Here is a 14,350-nt window from a genome sequence, read left to right as displayed (position 1 = left end):
GCCTGAAAGAGATAAGGGAGGGAGGTGCCAGGTTAATTGGGGATGGACATTCTGAGCAGAAGGGAATGGCCTGTGCAAAGGCCCTGGGGCACAGCATGCCTGGCAGGTTGGAGGAATAGTGACAAGGCCTGTATGACTGGAGCAGAAAGAGCTAGGAGAACAGGAGGAGGAGAAGGTAGGGAGGGGATGAGGCAGGTTATGTGGGTCCTTGTGGTTTGCATCTGGATAGGATGGAAGTCTTGGGAAGGTTTTGACAATATTTCTCTGGCTGCCATGTTGAAAATAAATGATATGGGTCCAGGGGCAGAAGCAAGCCGTCTGATGAGAAGGCCGTTGCAGTAAGGCATGCGAGCGATAATGGTGGCTTGGACCAGGCAGGTGCAGAGAAGGGGGCAGGATTCCAGCTGTATTGGGAAGGTGGAACCAAGAGGATTTGTTGATGGGTTGGGAGTGGATGAGAGAGAAACAGAGGAGCCAATGTGACTCCAAGGTTTGGGGTTTGAACCACCGGCAGGGCAGATGTTGTCAGAGCGGGCCTCCTGGATCTCGGTAGCAACGTTGTCGGGAGGATTGAACAAACCTGTGCACATCAAACTCTTCATCTCAGGCTTGGAAGAGGCTATGCTCTCAATAAATGGTGCCTCTTTGGAAGGGCTGGTGCCTGGAGGGTGGGAGCCGGCTTGCGCAGGCAGCGCTGGTTCACTGAGTGACTCTTCAGAGACAGCTTTGGGGAAATGGGGCTGTAGTGAGAGAGGGAGGGTGGGCTGTGGGACAGAAAGGAAGGGGCACCAGGCAGTACAGAAGCACGCTACCTGCTGTTGAGGGGTGCACGTGTGGAGAGAGAATGAGGACATGGACGGGAATGGTCCACATCCACTTGCAGAGAGGGGCAGCCAGTGAGGAGGGAAAAAGGAGAAAGAGGTCAGGGACAGTGCACAGGACTTGGAAATGTGACTATAATGTCTAATTAAAAAAGAAAATATATATACCCAAAGGGGCTGAGAACTCAGGTCCAGATAGAAACCTGCGCATCGGTGTTTATGGCAGCTTTCTGCATCTTTGCCAGAACATGGATGTAACCGAGATGTCCTTCTAGGTGATGGATAAGGACACTGTGGGACATCCAGACAAGGGATTTATGGAGATAGTGGTTGCCAGGGGATGGTCAGGGTTGGGGTGGGGTTGGGGTGGGGTGGGAGGGACAGATAAACAGAGCACGGAGGATGTTGCAGGCGGTGAAGCTACTCTGTATCTTACTATAATCGTGGGTACGTGTCATTATGTATTTGTCCAAACCCACAGAATGTATATCAGGAGTGAACCCTGATGTCAAGTGTGGACTTTGGGTGATGACGTGTCAGCGTAGGTTCATTGATTATAACAAACATATCCTCTCTGATGGGAGAGGTTGATAGTAGGGGAGGCTGTGCATGCTTAGGGGGTAGGGAGGTGTATGGTCTCTCTACCTTGCATTCAGTTTTTCTGTGGACCTAAAACTGATCTAAAAATATAAAATCTACTATAAAAGGAAAGAAGGAAGGGAGGGAGGGTGGAGGAGGGGAGGGGAGGAGGGAAGGAAGGAAGGAAGGAAGGAAGGAAGGAAGTACAGTCTCCAGATAGGATGGATGAAGATACCACGCACCCCCAAAGGGGCTGGCCAGGTGTTTTCTCACCTCCCTCCAGCCTGTTTGTCTCCACTCCGCACAGTCTCTCACCCTCCAAAGGTTAGACTGAGCTCTTCAGGTTGGCAACAGCGTTCCAAGAAAGCAAGAGCAGAGGCTGCAAAGCCTCCGGAAGCCTAAACTTCCAATTCACACAGTGTTACTTCCACTGGTTCACCAGACCAGCCCAGACACAAAAGGTGGGGAAGCAGATGCTGCTTCTAGTGGATATTTGCCTGACTTTATTTTTTTTAAAGATTTATTTATTTATTCATGAGACACACAGGCAGAGGGAGAAGCAGGCCCCCGCAGGGAGCCTGACACGGGACTGGATCCGGGATTCCAGTATCAGTATAACACCCCGAGCTGGAGGCAGACGCCCAACCGCTGAGCCACCCAGGCATCCCTTTGCCTGAGTGTAATAAAAACTTTGCATATCTGGGGGGTGGGAAATAGTATCTTGTGGTTTTAATTACCATTGCTTGGATGACTACCAAGGTTGACCGTCCCCTTGTGGGTTTGGGGGCATTTGTGATTCCTCTTCAGGGAAGCTCATGTTCAGGTCTTGCCAATTTTTCTGATTGAATTGTTGTCTTATTGATTCTTATTGAGTCATTAAGAATTCTTGACACACTTTGAATGCAAATGTGCAGCAAATATCCATTTTCACTCTGTGACCTGTCTTGTCACTCTCTTCCTAATGCTTTCTGATGAATAGGCCTTTATTTTAGTTTGATCAAATTTTGTGTATCATTTGGGCTTTTTGTTGTCCCAGAATCACTCATAATTCTGAGGTCATCCAGAGAGTCTCCTCAATTGTCTTCTCAAAGCCTTGCTTTTACCAGTTAGGTCTTTAATACCATCTGGAATTTGTTATGAGTAGGATATGAAGAAGGAATTTGATTTATTGTTTGGGTTTGTTTGTTTGTTTGTTTGTTTTTTGCCTTTATGGATAACCAGTAGAACCACCCACAATTTTTTTTAAGATTTATTTATTTATTTATGATAGACAGAGAGAGAGAGAGAGAGGCAGAGACACAGGAGGAGGGAGAAGCAGGCCCCATGCTGGGAGCCCGACGCGGGACTCGATCCCGGGACCCCAGGATCGCTCCCTGGGCCAAAGGCAAGCGCTAAACCGCTGAGCCACCCAGGGATCCCCAGAACCACCCACAATTATAAAATAGTACCCCTTTTTTACCCTACGCCTGTAACAGCTGCTCAGTTGTAAAAGACATTTTTCATACACGTGTGATTTACTTCTGGCTCTTCCATTGTGGTTTGTCTTTATCCCTATATTTCTTAACTAGTGCTAAATAACAAATTATCCCCCAAATATTCCTTTATTGAGCATTTGTTGTGCTTATGAATTATTTGGATCAGGGATGATGAAATGGCTCAGCTGGGGTTTCTCGTGAGGTTGCAGTCAGATGTAGTCAGGGCTGTAGTCATCCGAAGGCTCAACTGTGGCTGGAGGATCTGTTTCCTAGGTGGTTCAGCCACATGGAACCCCAGTTCCTCTCCACTTGGACCCCACCCCCATAGCTCTGACTGAGTGGTCTCACAACACAGTGGCCGGTCAGTGATCCAAGAGGCCAAAGTGGAAGCTGCAATGCCTTTTATTACCCAGACTCGAAAAGCCATGTGTTGTTACTTCTACCATACTCTATTAGTCAGTCACGCAGGGCTAATCTTGGTTCAGTGAGAGAGACAACTACAAATAGGGCACAAGTACTGGGATCTGGGGACCACTAGGGGCCATCTTGGAGGCTAACTGCTATAATTACATTGTCTTAATTACTGTAGATTTATGATAAGTTTTGATGAGAGTACTCCTGGCTTACTTTTCCCTTATAGAATTGTCTTGGCTATTTGTGGCTCTGTTCTTTTCCATATAAATTGTAGGATCCATGTGCCACGTTCAACGAAAGACCATTTCGAGATTTTAGTTGAGATTAAAATATTGAGTCTTTCTAGACAGGAATTAACATGTATTACACTCTATTTGTTTAGATCTTTCATATTTTTCAACTAAAATTTTATAATTATCTTTTAAAAAATTTTTTTAAAAAAGATTTTATTTATTTATTCACAAGAGACACACAGGGAGATGCAGAGACACAGGCAGAGGGAGAAGTAGACTCCCCACAAGGAGCCCGGTGTGGGACTTGATCCCAGGACCCCAGGATTATGACCTGAACCAAAGGCAGACACTCAATCACTGAGCCACCCAGGCACCCCATAATTTTCTCTATAAAACATTTTTCACTTCTTTTTGTTAGATTTGTTATGTATCACTAGCTTTTTTGTATGTTTTACATTTTTAAGGCTATGGTAAATGGTATCCTTTTAAATGGAAGTCCAATTTTCATGCGGTGAAACGCTCCATTCTTCAGTTTACTGCTCAATCCGTTCTAGCACATGTGCAGACTTGTGCAACCCACACCCTTATCAAGACACAGAACATTTCCATCACTTGTGGCCTTTCTGAGTCAATCTCCACCACCCTCCCCACCCCAGAAGCAACCACCGATCTGATTTCTGTCACCGTAGATTAGTTTTGCTTATTCTAGGATTTCTTAAATATTATCTTTTTAAGAAAATTACATTTTCTGGTTGATTGTTGCTAATGCACCAACACGCAGTAAACTTTGTATATCGATTGTGTATTGACTAACATTGTGAAATTACCATATTGATTCTGGTTATTTATCTGTATATTCTTCTGAGCTTTTCATGTTGACAATGGTATCTTCTGCATATGCCTAATTTCTTCCTCCCTCCTTTCCTCCCTCCTTTCCTCCCTTCCTCCCCCCTCCTCCCTCCCTTCCTCCCCCCCCTCCCTTCCTCCCCCCTCCCTCTCCTCCTCCTTCCTTCCCTCCCCTCCTTCTTCCTTCCTTCCTTCCTTCCTTCCTTCCTTCCTTCCTTCCTTCCTTCCTTCCTTCCTTCCTTTTTTGTTTCCCTGTTTTGTTTTGCAGTGTAGGCTAAGATCTTCAATGCAGTGTTGACTAGAAATGGTAATGGGGACACCCTACTTTAGTTCTGATTTCAAATGCAGGGAATCGTTTCACCATTTCCCCATTAAATATAATGTTCTACTTTTTATTAAAACAAAGGTTTAAGATTTTTTTTTGAAGATGCTCTCTTTATCAGGTTACAGAAATTCCTTTCCATTCTTACTTTGCCAAGAGTCTTTTTTTCTCTCTTTCTTTATCACAAATGGATGTTGAATTGCTACTCTGTTTTTTAAGCACCTCTAATTATTACTAATCTCTCTTTGACAGAGACAGAATGAGCCTTGGACAGACAATGGAATCCAGCTGGAATTTACTAACACTGTTTACATCATATTTATTTTACACTGCCTTCTTTTTATAGCAAATGATCTTAGTTTTCTTTCAATCGGAGGATGTAAAATTCTCTTCTTAAAGACATTTAAGCCAGCGTTTAACATTCATGTTCTGTAGAGAGTGGGTTAGGTATACTGTGAATGCAGCAATAAATGAGAAGAAGATAGAGTCTGAAGATGGAGGTGTGAGATAAACACGGGTAGAATGAATAGTGTGTATTGATTTGATTCATATATGTTGCTACTGCATGGGCAAACGTTAAAAAACTTTCAGGCACAGCAGCCTGCGTCCTTTGTACAGGATTGCGGTCATGCTGCCTAGGGTTGCATCCTGGCTGGCTGTCCTTGCCTCAGTTTTCTTATCTATAAAGTGAGGATATAATAGTACTTGTAGCATTATTGCAAGGATTCCATTATATATGGGGGGGGGAGAGGGAGTAAGGAGAGAGAAGGGGGAAGATTTGAGGGGGGAGGGAGGGATATGGAAGGAGGAAGAGAGAGAGAAAGAAGGTCAAATTCGTAGAAGCAGAGAGTAGAAGCTTAGCAGGGACTGAGTGGATGAGGAAAATGGGGAAATGTTGGTCAAAGGGTACAATAGTGCAGTTAGGTAAGATGAATCTGTCTAGGGATCCAATGTGCAGGCATGATGTAGCTACTGTATTGAGGGGCACCTGGGTGGCTCAGTCGGTTAAGTGTCTGACTCTTGATTATGGCTCAGGTTGTGATCTCAGGGTCTTGAGATGGAGCCCCAAGTAGGGCTCTGTGCTGAGTGTGGAGTCTGCTTAAGGTTCTTTTTCTCCTTCTCCCTCTGTCCCCCCACCCCACTCCCATTCACACGCACATGTTCTCTCACACACTCTCTCTCAAAAGAAAAATGATAATACTGTATTGAACACTGGAAATATACTAAGAGAGTAGATTTTAGGTGTGCTCATCACACACACACACACACACACACACACACACACACACACATATATATCTGTAATATATTTAGAGAGAGTGCCAGGAATTGGGTACATGGCAGGTGCTCATGCAAAGCTATGAGACAAAACTGTGGTCAAGCAAGGCTGGTTAGGATTCTGTAGGATCTAGAGACCTTAGAGAGAGCTGAGCCCATATGGACACTTGGATGAGTTATCAGGCAAATGCAAGGATGTGAGGGCTTGTTTATAGCAGAGCCAAATACCCCAAACCCAGAGTGATATCCTGTATATCTGACTGCTGCATTGGGTAACATCTTGTGGTTGCAAGTCACTACAACCCAACCCAAACTGATTTAAACAAGAAAGGTATATGTTGGCTCATGAAATTGAAAAGTTCAGACATGTTTCCTATAAATGGAAACATACAGTATGTGACCTTTTGTACCTGCCTTCTTTCACTGAGCATCACTTTTTTGAGGTTTATCTACTTTGTAGCATGTATCAGTACTTTGCTCCTTCTTTTGGCTTAATAATTTAATGGATATACTTCATTTTGTTTATCCATTTATCAGTTATGGATATAGTAAATGATAGGGACAGGAAGCTGACAGTGGTTGCCAGGGAGAAGGATGAGAGTGGAAATGGCAGGTGACTGCTTAATGGTGACAGAGTTTCCTTCTGAGCTGAGAAAAACATCTTGGATCTAGATGAGGTGTTCATTGCAGGACATGGTGAATGTGCTAAATGTCACCCAAGCGTACACTTTAAATGGTTCGTGGTTAGATTTTTTAAAAGATTTTTAAATTTATAAAAAAAAAGATTTTTAAATTTATTTATTCATGAGAGACATAGAGAGAGAGGCAGAGACACAGGTGGAGGGAGAAGCAGGCTCCCTGCAGGGAGCCCAACATGGGACTCCATCCCGGGTCTCCAGGATCCCACCCTGGGCCGAAGGCGGCGCTAAACTGCTGAGCCACCCGGGCTGCTCCGTGGTTAGATTTTTTTTATTTCAGTAGAAGATACACAATATTTACCATTACATATACATACAGAAAATGACATAAATACATATTTGATAAATATAAATACAAGTTTATATAAAATATTTGAATACAATATATATATAAAAGAATATTTATCACTTTAACCATTTGTAAGTGTACAATACAGTGGCATTCTATACCCAAAATTGTTCCTCTTCTCCAATGGAAACTCTGTTTCCATGAAATTCTGACTCTCCACCCTCTCCTCCAAAGCCTGGCTCCCACCATCTACTTTCTCTGTGAATTTGCCTACTCTAGAGACCTCATATAAGTGAAATTCTATAATAATTGTCCTTCTGTGTCTGGTTTATTTCCTGGGCAGAATGTTTTCAAGGTTCATTCATGTTGTAGCATAAATCAAACTTTCATCCCTTTTCCTGGCTGAGTAATATTCCATTGTATGTATATAATATGTTTTGTTATCAGTTAATGGTGAATTTTATGTTATGTGAATTTTACCTTAATAAAGAAGAATTCAAGGGTAGATCTAGCTTCAGGTACAGCTTGATCCTTATCAGAAGAGGGTGCAGGGATCCCTGGGTGGCGCAGCGGTTTAGCGCCTGCCTTTGGCCCAGGGCGTGATCCTGGAGATCCAGGATCGAGTCCCACGTCGGGCTCCCGGTGCATGGGGCCTGCTTCTCCCTCTGCCTGTGTCTCTGCCTCTCTCTCTCTCTCTCTCACTGTGTGCCTATCATAAATAAATAAAATAAAATAAAAATTAAAAAAAAAAAGAAGAGGGTGCGGCTTACTGAGAAGGAGGTGATGGCTTCTTTTCCCCCTTCCCTGCCAGTCCCCAAGACAGACTGCCCAGGGCTCAGCAGCTCCCCGTCCTGTTATGTTTCCTCTACCCCCATTTCTGTCTCTCTTCACAGTTTCTATGCCTTAAGAACATCCGTACCTTTTTGTCTACCTGCTGTGAGAAGTTTGGCCTCAAGCGGAGTGAACTCTTTGAGGCCTTTGACCTCTTCGATGTACAGGATTTTGGGAAGGTAAGCTGGTGCTGAACTGCCCATGAGCTGGGCACATAAGGCTGAAAGATTGGATTTAGTCCATTTCCATGAACATTTACACCGGGAAAGCTAAGGGCTATTGGGGGAGGAACAGGTAAGTCAGACCAGGTGGTACCTCAGATACAAAGAGCATGGCTTGGGGTGTGTTCCAATCCTTGGAACTGGGTTCCAATCCTGCTTCTTTACTTGCTGTGTGACCTCAGGTTTGTGGCCATGCCTCTCTGAGCCCTAGGTCCCTCTTTTCTGAATAATATCATCCTATACTTTCTGAGTGGTTGTAAGGATTGCATAGAAGAAGGCAATCAAGTGGTGGGTGCTTAGTTAGGGGAACCTGACCTACCCACAGAGGAGTGGGAAGGTGGAGAAAATCCTGAGTTAGGCTCCTAGGGATGTGGAGTCTAACCATAATATCTAGTCTCAGATGGAGTCTGAGGCTGTGTTCTGGCATGTGGGTGGGCAAGGGGCTTGCTGAGCAGCCATGGCCCTTGTCACAGGTCATCTACACCCTGTCTGCTCTGTCCTGGACCCCAATTGCCCAGAATAAGGGGATCATGTGAGTAACCATTTGAGCTGGCATCCTTGGGTTGATCTGGCCCCAATCCTCCCCCTTCTGGAAGTCCCCCTCCCAACTGGCCCCCAGGCCTCTGGCTCATACCATTATGGCTCCCCCAGGCCCTTTCCCACTGAGGAAGAGAGTGTGGGTGATGAAGACATCTACAGTGGCCTGTCTGACCAGATCGAGTGAGTGTCTGGGACCACCACCCTGCCCTGGGAATCTGAGGGGACATGCCCCTGCCCTAAGGGGTCTGAGAGGATATGGCCCTGCCCTAAAGGGTCTGAGAGGATATGGCCCTGCCCTAAGGGGTCTGGGAGGATATGACCCTGCCCTAGGGGTTCTGAGTGGATGTGACCCTATCTTTGGGGGGCCTGAAGGGGGCATGGCCTTGTCCTGTGGATCTGAGGGGACACGAGTCTGATCTGGGAGGGGCCTGCGGAGACCCTGGCCTGGGGGCTCCGGTGGCCCTGGTTGACTCCATACTCCGCAGCGACACGGTGGAGGAGGACGAGGACCTGTATGACTGCGTGGAGAACGAGGAAGCGGAGGGTGACGAGATCTACGAAGACCTCATGCGCACGGAGCCCATGCCCATGCCGGTGGGTGGGGCGGGGTATGATGTCTGGGCAGACACATGGGCATGGGGGGTGGGCAACCCCGGGCACCCCAACACCGACCTCATCTCCCCATTCTCAGCCCAAGATGACGGAGTATGACAAGCGGTGCTGTTGCTTGCGGGAAATCCAGCAGACGGAGGAGAAGTACACGGACACGCTGGGCTCCATCCAGCAGGTGCGATGCTCAACCCAGCCCCTGGCAGGCGCAGGCGCGGGAGGTGGCCCGGCAGGTGCACATTCGCCGGTGTGGCGGCCTCTGGGCCACACTGAGAGGCCACTGTGTCCCAAGCGGGCCCGGGGCGCTTCTCTATCCCGTCGCTTTGTGTTTCTTCATCTCTGTCTCTGCTTTTCTCTGTCATCCTGTCTCCTGTGTCTGTCTCTTTCCCTCTAGGTCTCTCCTTACATCTTCCTCCGTTTGTCTCTCTTTCCCTGTGTGTGCCCCTTTGTCCCTGTCTGTATCCGTTCCTGTACCCTCATCTCTGTCTGCGTGTCTCTGTTACGTCTCTCTGACCTTCTATTCCCTTCCCTTGGGCCATTGCTTTTTCAATAGCTTTATTGAGGTGGACCCAGTATACTGTACAGTTCACTCATTTAATGGCTACAACTCAGTGGCTTTTGGTTTACTCCCAAGGCTTTGTAACCATCACCACTATTTAATTTTAGAGCATTTTCATCATCCCTCCCAAAGAAAACCCATACCCTTCAGTCATCACACCCTAAGCCCATCCTTCCCCGGCCCCTGGCAACTGTTAATCTACTTATCATCTCCGTGGAGGAGCCTGTTCTGGGCATTTCACACACGTGGAGCTACACACCGTGTGGCCTTCTGTCTCTGGTTCCCTCCCTGAGTGTCATGAGCTCAGGGTCCCTCCACAGGGCAGCAGATGTCGGCTCTCGCTCCTGTTCAGGGCTGATATTCCCGTGTGTGGGTGGACCACATCTTGTTATCCACTCATCCACTGATGGACATGTGGGTTGTTCTCACTTTCTGACTGTTACGAACAACTGCTGTGAACAGCCACGTACAGGTGTTTGTGTGAACATTCTCCATCTCTCTTTCTCTCTTAGTCTCTCTTTCTGTTGTTTCTTTCTGACTCTGCCTCCTTGTCCTCATCTCCCAGGAAGGGTGAGGCCCCTCCCTCACCTTTCTCTCCCCTCCCACAGCACTTCATGAAGCCCCTGCAGCGGTTCCTCAAACCTCAAGACATTGAGATCATCTTCATCAACATCGAGGTGAGCTGGCCAGTCCGCAGCCCTCCTGGCCTCTGTCCAGTGGGGACAACCTGCTGGCCTCACCTGTCCCTGGAATGTGGGGGTTGGGAGTTGAGCAACATAGAGTGGGAGGGTGACCCATCTCCTGCTTGGCTTCCTGAGCCCCGGCCTTACCCTTTCTTCCAAGTAGGACCTACTTCGCGTGCATACTCACTTCCTAAAGGAGATGAAGGAAGCTCTGGCCTCCCCGACTGCGCCCACTCTCTACCAGGTCTTCATCAAATACAAGGAGAGGTGAGACCCAGCTGGCCAGCCTTGACTCCTGGAAGTCACCTTGTCCTGCTCAGGCTGGGCATTTGGGAGATCTTGCCCTCAGAGACTACTGGACAGGCAGGGCTTTTCCTTCTTTGCTCCTGGGCAAGGGACTGCTCATTTCTGGTTCAATCCCCAGCTCTGCCTCTTGGGGCTGTGTAGTATTGGGAAATCACTTAACCTCTCTGTGCTCTGGTGCCACATCTATCAAATCAGTGTGGCACAGGAACGTGCCTCCTAGGTTGTGGTGAGGATTAAATAAATTGATGCCTAAAGTGCTTAGCACAGGGCCTGGCACACAGTAGGTGCCCTGTAAGTGTTGGTTAAATGAATGAACCTTGAAGCGACAATATACCAAATGCTAAGAGCTTCTTATGCATTGTCTCACTCAGCGCTACAATAGCTCCCTGTGGGAGGTGCCATTGTTATGCCCATTTTACAGATGGGGAGACCGAGGCTCAGCATCACCCATCTGGGAAGAGGTGGGGCCTGGACTGACACCCAGATCTGCCTGACCATGGTGCCGGCCACCATTACCCGGCCACCTGTCCTTCCCTCAGGTTCCTCGTCTACGGCCGCTACTGCAGCCAGGTGGAGTCGGCCAGCAAGCACCTGGACCGCGTGGCCACAGCCCGGGAAGATGTGCAGATGAAGCTGGAGGTGAGTGCCTGGGCCACATTTGGGGAACCCTCTTACTCCTCCCCAGGCTCCAGGGGCAGCGGGGAGGAGACTGAATTGATGGTGCCACTTTCTGTGGCTGCCCAGCCAGAGACCTGCCCGTCGAGGGTTTGGGGAGGGAGGTACTGACCAGGCGAGTGGGAGAAATGGAGCAGAAGGAGGTAGATGGGAGCACGGAGCCCTAATCCCAGCTGAACCCCGACTCTGCACTCAGCCCTGACACCAGGTCGAGGTCCTCACCCTGAACTGAACTCTGACTCCATCCTGACCCCCAGCCCCAAGTTCAGGGGCTGCCCCAAGTCCAGGCTGAGCTTCAAGTTCACACCGAGCCCTCATCCTGGGCTGAGCCCCACCCTGGCCCAGTGTGTCCGTTGGAAGCACAGACAGGGCAGAGATGATGAGGAGCCACCTGTGTGTGCCATACATCAGGCTCATTGGTCTCCAGAGTGGAGACCCTGCAGACCTGTCCGTCTCTCCCTCACCAGCCCCACTCAGCTGATGGAATCCCGGGCTTCTGCCCCAGGCAGTATTTGCCAGCTTTCCAGGAAATTCTTCACCATTTCCTCAGGGGAGATATGATGGTTCCAGTTCTAGAAAAATCAACACCTGTCTCCACTCATCTTGCTCATCTCTCTCTCTCTCTGACCCCCCAGGAATGTTCTCAGCGAGCCAACAATGGGAGGTTCACGTTGCGGGACCTGCTGATGGTACCCATGCAGCGGGTGCTCAAGTACCACCTCCTGCTCCAGGTGCATGAGTGGGGGCCCCTAGGCAAGGGCTTGGTCTCTGTTCCTCTCTGTGTCCTAGGAGTGGGGTGGAGCTGGCTTCCAGGGGCTGAGCTCTAGGACCCTCTGGGAGGAAGGAGGAAGCTGGGAGGCCAGGCGTGTCTGGAGGGCTCCCAAGAGGAGAGGGCAGGCCCAGGTCATGAAGATGTCTGTCTCTGTGGGTCATGCAGGAGCTGGTCAAACACACGCAGGATGCAGTGGAGAAGGAGAACCTGCGGCTGGCTTTGGATGCCATGAGGGTGAGTGGTCACGCACAGGTACATATGCCTTCAAGGCAGTGCAGCCCAGGCACACAGTCACACCCACAGGCAACCCTCCTCTCACCAACAGTGACATGCCTACATGACCCAGTGAGTGATTCCCAGCCTCCTCCTTGGGTACAGGACATGATGGGGATACCCTCTCTATACCTCTCTATACCTCCTGAGTGGAGGGGCTGACCCCCTATCCCCAGCCAGGTAGGGGACTGGGTGGGCTGGGGAGGCAGTGTCCAGGCTCACCCTCGTTCTACCCTCAGGACCTGGCACAGTGTGTGAACGAGGTCAAGCGGGACAACGAGACACTGCGGCAGATCACCAACTTCCAGCTGTCCATCGAGAACCTGGTGAGGGGGTAGGGCAGGGATAGCCAGGTGTGTGGCCATGAGGGGAGGGTATGTGGTATCTTCCTTGGTGGCCCCTTGCTAGACCCCCTTCCTGCTGCATAGGACCAGTCTCTGGCCCACTATGGCCGGCCGAAGATTGATGGGGAGCTCAAGATCACCTCAGTGGAGCGGCGCTCCAAGATGGACAGGTGGGCAGAGCCAACAGATATAGGGTAGAGCCTGGGAAGAGGCGGGGCCAGATTTCTAGTTATACCAGGGGATGGAGCCTAGGTGGACAAACGGCAGGACCAGCGTGGACGTGTGTGTAGAGCCAAGACCAACAGGTGCTGGGACCAGTATGGATCTTCTGGGTGAAGTCAGGATGGATAGACAGGGGGGCACTGCCAAGTTGGCCGAAGAAGAGAAGAGCAGGAATCCTAGATGGACAGCAGGGTGGGGCCTGGATGGTGGAGGAGATCGAGCGAGTGGGGAGCTGGTGAGGACCCCTGGGGGGAGCCAGACAAGGCACCTGACCCAGCCGCTCTCAGGTACGCCTTCCTGCTCGACAAAGCTCTTCTCATCTGTAAGCGCCGAGGGGACTCCTACGACCTCAAGGACTTTGTGAACCTGCATAGCTTCCAGGTTCGAGATGACTCCTCTGGAGAGCGAGAAAACAAGAAGGTGGGTCCTGAGGCTGAAACTGGGATCCCCAGTGCTGGGAAGCCCTAGCCCAAGCCTCCCCGCTTGACCTTTAGAATTCCAGTGTGTGTGTGTGTGTGTGTGTGTGTGTGTGTGTGTGATTTTAGATTTATGGATGTGTATTTGGTTCTCCTGGGCAGACCCATAGGCAGGTACCTGTGCCTGGTTCTCTGGAGGGTAGAGAGGCTGTTATAGGCCTGACCCTCTTCTCCCCACAGGAGTAGGGGTAAAGGGGGCATGTGGTCCCCGCTCTGCAGAGTGGGTGCCTTCATTTTGAGCTCTGCTTCCCTGCAGTGGACTCATATGTTTCTCCTGATCGAGGACCAAGGTGTCCAGGGCTATGAGCTGTTCTTCAAGACACGAGAACTGAAGAAGAAGTGGATGGAGCAGTTCGAGATGGCCATGTGAGATCCCTTCCTCCTCCATCCTCCTGTCCTCAGAAGACTCTACATGCGGGCAGAGGCCGAGAGGCAATTCTGTGCTCCGCTCTGTAGGGCCACTGTGAACCTCAGTTTCCTCATCTGGAAACTGGGAGGGATAGGCTTTTGATGCTGTCTGCATGCTCAGAAAGCCGAGGTTCTGTGTGAGCTTCAGTCACCAGCCTGGACAGACTCCTCTTCTTCCTCCTTCTTTTTCTTTCTCTTCTTGGGGTGAAATTTATGTAACAAAAATTTAGCTTTTTCAAGCATATGATTCAGTGGCATTTAGTACATTACAGTGTTGTGCAACCATCACCTCTGTCAAGTTCCAGAGCATTTTCATCCCCTAAAAGGAAACCCTGCAGCCATGAAGCCATCACTCCCCACCCCTCACCCCCCAACACCAGCCCCTGACAACCAATTTGCTTTATAGTCTCCACCCATGTTCATAGCAGCACTATTCACAATAGCTAAAACGTGGCAACGGCCCTAATGCCCATCGG

General features: G+C 49.2%; 1 protein-coding gene across 3 annotated transcripts in view; it reads left to right on the top strand.

Annotated features, from left to right (window-relative positions):
* The window catches only part of VAV1 (vav guanine nucleotide exchange factor 1), a 49,961-nt gene that overhangs the window by 17,712 nt on the left and 17,899 nt on the right, over positions 1–14,350 (top strand). For 2 of the 3 annotated variants that reach the window (XM_055342961.1, XM_055342960.1), the window contains exons 2-15: positions 7,849–7,965; positions 8,481–8,539; positions 8,659–8,727; positions 9,033–9,141; positions 9,239–9,334; positions 10,324–10,392; positions 10,562–10,665; positions 11,244–11,343; positions 12,015–12,110; positions 12,317–12,385; positions 12,664–12,750; positions 12,853–12,938; positions 13,278–13,410; positions 13,723–13,832. In XM_055342961.1, the coding sequence (XP_055198936.1) occupies positions 7,849–7,965; positions 8,481–8,539; positions 8,659–8,727; positions 9,033–9,141; positions 9,239–9,334; positions 10,324–10,392; positions 10,562–10,665; positions 11,244–11,343; positions 12,015–12,110; positions 12,317–12,385; positions 12,664–12,750; positions 12,853–12,938; positions 13,278–13,410; positions 13,723–13,832 (1,304 nt within the window). The remainder of the gene's footprint in view (positions 1–7,848; positions 7,966–8,480; positions 8,540–8,658; positions 8,728–9,032; positions 9,142–9,238; positions 9,335–10,323; positions 10,393–10,561; positions 10,666–11,243; positions 11,344–12,014; positions 12,111–12,316; positions 12,386–12,663; positions 12,751–12,852; positions 12,939–13,277; positions 13,411–13,722; positions 13,833–14,350) is intronic. The other variant, XM_055342962.1, reaches the window with a different exon arrangement.

This window comes from Nyctereutes procyonoides, unplaced genomic scaffold (assembly GCF_905146905.1).
Source record: "Nyctereutes procyonoides isolate TBG_1078 unplaced genomic scaffold, NYPRO_anot_genome, whole genome shotgun sequence".
NCBI classification, from domain to species: Eukaryota; Metazoa; Chordata; class Mammalia; order Carnivora; family Canidae; genus Nyctereutes; species Nyctereutes procyonoides.
This window is presented reverse-complemented; position numbering and strand designations above follow the sequence as displayed.